Genomic DNA, 7,763 nt, shown 5'->3' with positions numbered 1-7,763 from the left:
ATAAATGAAGATAAACTTTTTATACTCATTTTTATTATATTACATAAAAGTAGGAACAAAAAATTTAAATGTTATACATATATAATATATATATAATTTCCCAACAAACGAGAATAGATTAAAATAGATTGAAATTTTTTTCTATTCGAATGCGTATTTTAAATAGCGAACACTCTTTTTCTTGGATTTAATTAAATTCAATTAGATTCAATTGGATGCAATTGGATTGAAAAACTGTATTTCCTGTTCAAAATTTTGAACAGTATTCACAATGTACAGAAAAAGCTAATATTATTTTTAGATTGAAAGGTATATAGAGATATGCTCCATGCAATTCCTATAAATGAATAAAAATGCATTCAGGATTGAAAAGCATTCATTTTAATAATTCGTGAATCAATATTTCTGAAAATCTGAATCCATTTCAATTCATTTCAATTCTCGTTTGCTGGGTTGTCGATATGTGCGTATGGTAGTGTGTATATATGTGTATGAGAAACAATAATAGAAACAATGATAGAATTGTCTATTCTTAACATCGTTCGATAATATGCTTTAGAATATTATAGAATTAAATTTAGATGCTCTCATAGATGCTAGTTATGAATATCCTGAGTATCTCATATTATGACTATCTCAGCGAAAAATGATTTGTTGATGAAACCGCAAGATCGAATCAATGTCAATTCGACGTCGGAAGCATCAAATCTACATCGAATCGACGTTGATTCGATATCGATTTCATTGTCATTTCTCACTGGGATTCTACGTTTTGCGATTTTATTAGCAAATCTAATCTTTATTGTTAAACAAATCATGTATTATATCATATATTTTCCTGTTAATACAATCTTATCTCTATCACTGCATGCAGCTATTATCCAATGTTTATTTTTATATAATAAAGTAAGATTTAAAGAGAGAGAGAGAGAGATTAACCTCATTAAAATTTGACAACTTTGCATTCAATTTCACAAATCTTTTTTTACAACGACTACATACATGATCTAATAATGAATTTTCTATTAAACAGGTTTCATCCTAAAACGTTCTATGAAGCGGAAATTTACAGCGGAACGGAACAGCGCAACCAATTACAACTCTGCAGACATTACTCTGCTTTTTTTTCTGCGATTGTGATTGGTCTCTCTGTTCCGTTCCGCTGCAAATTTCCGCTCATGGGACACCAGCCTATGAGTAAAAAGTTCATAATAGAACCAAATATATGCTCTTATTAGTTTAGCAGAAATCCCGATGTCTCATATTAGCAATCTATCCCATAATAGGCGACCTTACCCTATCCTTAGACATTCCTAAACAACAACTTATCTACAATCTGCTAAGATCATTAATTCGATTAGAAATTAGCATGTTTAAATTAGCATGTGTCCATATTAAGCCAAAAATGATGAATTGATTAATTTCAAATCAACATTGATCAACTTTGATTAATCAATCATTTCTGGCATCTCTGATTTGCTGACAAAATTTCCCAGTCCGTAAAATGTTAAATATTTGTCCTATATTCTTAACTATGTATATATATTCGCATTAAGTTTATGTATGTCCAATAAAGTTTGCTGATACAATAATTATCAAATTTTAATTATCAGATTAGCAGATTATCAGATTATCAGATCTTATTATATCTTATCAGATTATTATATCTTATCAGATTATCAGCAAACTGCGCGACAATTTAAATTGTTAATTATTATGTTTTATTGGCAGATTTTATCTGCCATCAATTAATTTACTAACATTGAATATAACGTAGAATTTGCATCAAATTTGCATAATAAAATGTTGCCTTTTTATTAATACAATTTGTTTTTAACAAACTTAGCTAACTGTGTTTTAAAATTCACTGCCAGCGCTGAAAATCTACAATTTATATTACGTATACTATATATTTTCAGCAGTGAATTTTGGAACACAGTCTGAGTATTATCATTACACCAAGGTTAAATGACATAAAATAGTATCGTTAAGAGAAGCATAGAAGCTTTTTGGTGTGCGCAGAAGCAATAGAGAATTCGTCACCGTCGGTTGGTCGGATGCGTGTGACGATAATCGGGCCAGTTACACAAGTCGATTCACATGCACGACACAATTTTTGTTGCTCGTATGTACAGTCGTCTGAAACATACATTATCGCATTAATTCATTGTGTTAATCCGACTCCAGTTTTTTACCTATAGTGAAACTATTTCCATAGACAAGGACGATTATATATCTTCATTAAAATGAGACGAAAATAAGAAAAGTGAGCAAATTTACTAGCATATTTATAATTTAATTGGTCAACATCTAGTGAATTTCCTTATATAGTTTTGTGGTTTCCTCATCATTTCAAAATACACAATCGACCCAATATAGTCATATTAGATTGGACTATACTCATGTCTTATCAGATGACGTGGACATTATTGATTGGACAAATAAGCAACTAGATCGGAAGGATCTCATTCCTTAAAAGGGGGACTACCAGGATTCGAACGAGCAGAACGTGATAAACTTTCAGAGAACACGTGGCTGGCACGATAAAGTGAAAAACAAGGCATCATGTTCGTGACTGAAGTTTTAGCAATTTTAACTATTTTTCTTATTATTTTCATATTAAGAAGGAGAACAAAGCGTCCTCCAGGTAATTTATTTATTAATATTTTGGCCTTTACAAGAATAAATTCAAAAATAAAAATAGCACCATGTTCTATGAAATTAAATTTTATACATAATATTTAATTTTTTATTTCAATTTTTCGATTATTGGAAAAATATTGAATAATAACTGATAAGTATTTCTCACACACAGGAGATATCTTTTATTTGTTAACATAGTAAAATTGAATGTTATGCTTTAATAGAAAATGTATAAAGGAGAAATTAAAACAGATCTGTGTTAAATTATATATAATCGATATATTAAAACTCAAAACGATTGTATTAAAAATTATGATAGAGGTATATAAACACGCGTCTTTTTTCTATCCAAGTAATTAAATAAAATTAAAAGTTTAGCATTAATTCTTATTTAATTTTCTTAATTATGAATATTATACAGAGATTTGCTAGATATATTAGATTTTTAATTATTAAGCTTTTAGACTTTTTTTATTTTAATATTTTATTTCATTATTATCATTTTCTTGTTGGAAGAAATTAATGGAAACGTTAATTTATAAATTCATAAAAGTAGGCAATCCACGAAAATTTTAAATAATAGGGATAAATTAAATGCCTGTTTAATAATTTGTAATCATATTATATTTATCAGAGCTGTTTTTATTGTATATAAAATATGCACTTTTGTTCTATGTTATTTATTATTATTAAAAGAGAAAAGAAGCATGTTTTTGTATAAAAATATGTAATCAACTTTTCCGTCGAAAATTCATCAAAATTTTCAATTAACGGTTCAGTCTCTTGTAAATTATTAAATTTATATTGTATATTGTTCATGAAATATATATAATATGTATAAAATAATTTTCTATACTGTGCAACAAATTTTGCACTTTCAACAAATTTGAAACAAAATAGGTACAAAATCATGCGTGTTATACATTGAACGAGATAAAAGATAATTTAACGTTTGAAGATAATTCAAGGTAAACTTAAAATTGACTTTATCGCAATTACAATTATAAACAGAATGCAAAATATGGATGATAACTAATTTGGTGTTTTCGATAATCTATAAATTTAATCGTAAATTTAGTTAAATCCATAATTAATTGAAACAGGTCTGTCTAGTCTAAAATAACAAATAGAAATCGGCAAATTGCCAATATACAAGCGTTATTATTTTTTTGAAATCTATTTTTCAACAAATTATTTTAAACGCATATATATATCCATTTATTAAATGTGTCTTGATCTTTATTTAAAATCAATACAGAATAAAATCCCCCTAAAATAACATATCACAAATAGAAACCAGTAAATTGCCAATATGTAAGTATTATTTTTTTCCATTTAAAATTTATTTTTTAACAAATCATTTTAACGCTTATATATTTTAATTTCTTAAATGTCTTGATTTAAAATCAATACAGAATAAAATCTATACTTGGTAATCAGGAAGCATTAAAATACAATTTTTTATATTTACAAAGAAAGTCGACGTGTTGGAAGTTAATGTGTGTTTCAATGTGTGTTTAATGAGAATCCGATGTATTAGGTATACTTTTCGAGAATATAAAAATAAATAGCTTTGTTATAAATAAATCAATTAGATTACGCGATAACTACGCAAAATAATTCTTAATTACTTTCAATGAGAAAAATAATTAATATAAAATCAGTAAATAGTGCTTTTAAAAGATAATAGCTTTTAAAGATTAGAACAAGTGAAACATATAATATGCGATAACGAACTAATCATCATTTTTGTAAATTGCAAATTTTTAGAATACATTTGAGAAATATGTGAATTTTGAAGAATTTTTAACATGAAGAAATATTTTCTTTGGAATTGGTATAATATAATAGTTAAATATCTAATTTTTACTTTCAAGGTCCCTTTCCTTGGCCGATTTTTGGAAATCGGTATTATTTACAAAAATTGATGCGTAAATTCGGTGGACAATACCTCGCATTTCTGGAACTCAGCAAGATATATAATAGCAACATCATAAGTTTACGTTTGGGTACTGACGATGTAATTGTTGTCACGAACAGTAAGCTTGTGCATGAAGTATGCTTTAGCGAAATCTATGACGGACGTCCTTGGAATGAATTTATAAAATTACGAAACATGGGAATGAGGAAAGGTATCCGAATTGGATCGGAATTCGTTACATTAGTTTAAAGGTTTCGTTTTGAAACTTGAGAGAGAGAGAGAGAGAGAGAGAGAGAGAGAGAGAGAGATATGTTCTTATATATTTCAATAATATAAAGAATTGTAATCTTATCAAACATACACAGATCAATTTTTTAAATATTTATGTATATATGTTTAATGAATTTATAATGAATAAATTCGATTCGCGCTATAAAGATAGAAAACTGATAGACAGGAAGATTATAACAAGAGGATAACCATTAGCTAAAATATTATCCCACAGATTTCATTTGATTTCATACAATTTCATCTTATTACAAATAATTTTCTTCATTATATATGAAATTATTTGAGAAAATAAATGATTTTATTTAATATTACACAATGATTTCTCGTAATTGCATATGTAATTATCGGATTATACATAGAGATTTCATATGAATTTTATAATGATTTCGGGAACTCTGTCCCACGATTAAGTGATTACCTCCTCGGATTATAAGGATCCTTAAAGACTCCTGATTAATCAGAAATCATTGGAATCAGGGATCACGTTCAACGACGGCGAGGAATGGAAAGAATTGCGTTCTTGGTCAGTGCGTGCTCTAAGGAGCGTTGGTTTCGCCAAGGAAGCGATGATGGAGCTGATCACAGAAGAGATGACGCTCATGACAGAAAAACTGGCAAACGGTGGCGTGCAACAAATACGATCCGCATTCTCACCTGCCGTGATAAATGTTCTCTGGATGCTGATTACAGGACAGAAACCATTCGATAATCTCTCAAGGTATGTACGTGTGTGAAATCGTCGACGGAACAATTGAAAAATGAGCTTCCTCAGCGATGCGGCACTTCCGCGAATTTATTTCCGGAGAACTCGAGAAAGGAAGTTGCGATCGTGCGTTGTCTCATGATTCCGTGATTACTTGCAGGTTGCAGACATTTCTGAAGCTGATGGAGCGTCGTGCAGGAAGGTTCGATGTTGCCGGTGGTGTTATAGCCGCTTTCCCCTGGCTACGTTACATCGCGCCGGAGATGTCGGGTTACAACTTCCTTGTCAAGTTAAACAATGAACTTAAGAGCTTCCTAATGGTGCGTAATTTCGATATGTTAATTGAATTTTTTAGCTTTTTTATTAATGCGACATATTTCGAATCTGCAGGAAACTATCAATGAGCACAAGGAGCAGTACATCAAGGGAAATGAAGCAGACTTTATTGATTTATTCCTTCAGGAGATGTACAACAACGTAGAGGAGCAGAATGACAAAGTTTCTGTGTTTTCAGGTGCGTGCCCATTATTATTTTCTATTACCGAACGACGTTCCGGAAACACTTCTTCTCGCAATCTTGTCGGGTGTTCGCAAGAAAATTAACACTTCCTCCTGCGTGCCCAGTCAGTGCGTTAATGAAAGCACCGTGCACGTGAGAGAAAGCGTTCTCTTCGCGAGTCCGTTTACGCGTCTGATACATACGCGCGATCATCTCTTCTGTTTAGACGACAATCTACTTGTAACGTTGCTCGACTTCTTCATCGCCGGCTTCAGCACCACGACGGCAACATTGGATAATCTCTTCTTGCAAATGGCCAATCACCAGGACATACAACGCAAACTATATAAGGAAATCAACGACGTGATCGGTTCCCATAGGCTTCCCAAACTGGAGGATAGAATCAAGTATAACAACATAATTTTTACTTTAAACTTTAAAAGGAGCACAATATGCTTCTTTAAATTAATTTTTTGTGGAGGGCATTGTTCCTCTTATATCCAAGCAGAACAATAAGTCATTATGATATCAAAATGATGTTAAAATGACTCCAAAATGATTGAAAGTCATTTTTCTATTATTTCCGATTCATTTTAATGTCATTTTGACGTTATCGTGACTTGTTCTACTTGGGTACAGTTTTCCTATATTCGAGAAATTACTCAAGTGTTCAATTTATGTTGAATTTTAAATTGATTATAGAATGCCCTTCGCGGAAGCAATAATAACAGAGTGTCAACGTTTATTTCACGTTACACCAATAATCGGACCACGTCGCGTTCTTAAGGACACAACTCTCGGCAACTACAAGATACCCAAAAATACTACTGTTTTGATGCACTTATATTCAAACAACATGGATCCGGATTTATTCCCCGACCCGACTTCGTTCAGACCGGAGAGGCACATAAACGAGAATGGTGTTTATCAAAAGCAGCATGAAAATATTATACTATTCGGAAAAGGTTAATATAAATTATACTAAATATTCCTTTAATTTAAGCATTCTTTATAAAAAACGAATTTTACGAGATTTTTACAAAAGGAATAACAGTTAAGAAACACTCAGACGTCGCAAATTCTTTTGCAAAACAGAAATGATTGCTTCGTTTACGTTATTGATGCTTGCTTAATTGCGTTTAAACCATTCTTGTATACACCATGATGTATGCACATAATTATGATAACACTGTCTTGTTTTCTTTCCGGGTGCTTCTCGACTGAAAGGTCAAGAACATGCCTTTCACGTTAAGGAAAAAGGTGAACGATACTCTCTTAATTTAACATTCGCGCGAAATCTTCTGCTCAATAAATAATTGTGATCAAGTTGAAATCTTGTAAATAGATTTGACAGTCCAAAAAAAAAAAATTTTTTTTTTTTTCAGGAAAAAGAAGGTGCCCCGGAGAAGCTTTGGCAAAATCGGCTACATTTTTTTTCTTTGTCGGGGTAATACAAAAGTTTCAATTACTCCCAGAGCCAGGTAAAGAATCTATTCAAATAGAATCAAAGAGCGGACTTATACGCGAACCAAAGCCTTATAAAATGTTAATTGTTCCGAGATAAAATAACATATATTATTTGCAATATCTGTAAGATATGTTAGAAATTCTTAGTAATTTGAATTAATTTTATCAATTTTATCATTGACAATTGTTGTCGATTATGTTAGATCATAATCTTTCATTTTTTATTACATTGTTATATT

The 7,763-nt window shown here is 30.6% G+C and overlaps 1 protein-coding gene across 1 annotated transcript; it reads left to right on the top strand.

Moving 5' to 3' along the window:
• Window positions 1-2,360: 2,360 nt before the first annotated feature.
• Window positions 2,361-7,621, top strand: LOC108747406 (probable cytochrome P450 305a1). The gene is made up of 8 exons (XM_018484836.1): window positions 2,361-2,647; window positions 4,521-4,775; window positions 5,333-5,573; window positions 5,719-5,878; window positions 5,949-6,072; window positions 6,284-6,464; window positions 6,760-7,022; window positions 7,443-7,621. Exons 1-8 carry the CDS (start codon window positions 2,566-2,568, stop codon window positions 7,619-7,621), a joined length of 1,485 nt encoding a protein of 494 aa, XP_018340338.1. The 5' UTR covers window positions 2,361-2,565.
• The last annotated feature ends 142 nt before the right edge of the window (window positions 7,622-7,763 follow it).

The sequence above is a fragment of the Trachymyrmex septentrionalis genome, unplaced genomic scaffold (assembly GCF_001594115.1).
Source record: "Trachymyrmex septentrionalis isolate Tsep2-gDNA-1 unplaced genomic scaffold, Tsep1.0 scaffold108, whole genome shotgun sequence".
Classification (NCBI taxonomy): Eukaryota; Metazoa; Arthropoda; class Insecta; order Hymenoptera; family Formicidae; genus Trachymyrmex; species Trachymyrmex septentrionalis.
This window is presented reverse-complemented; position numbering and strand designations above follow the sequence as displayed.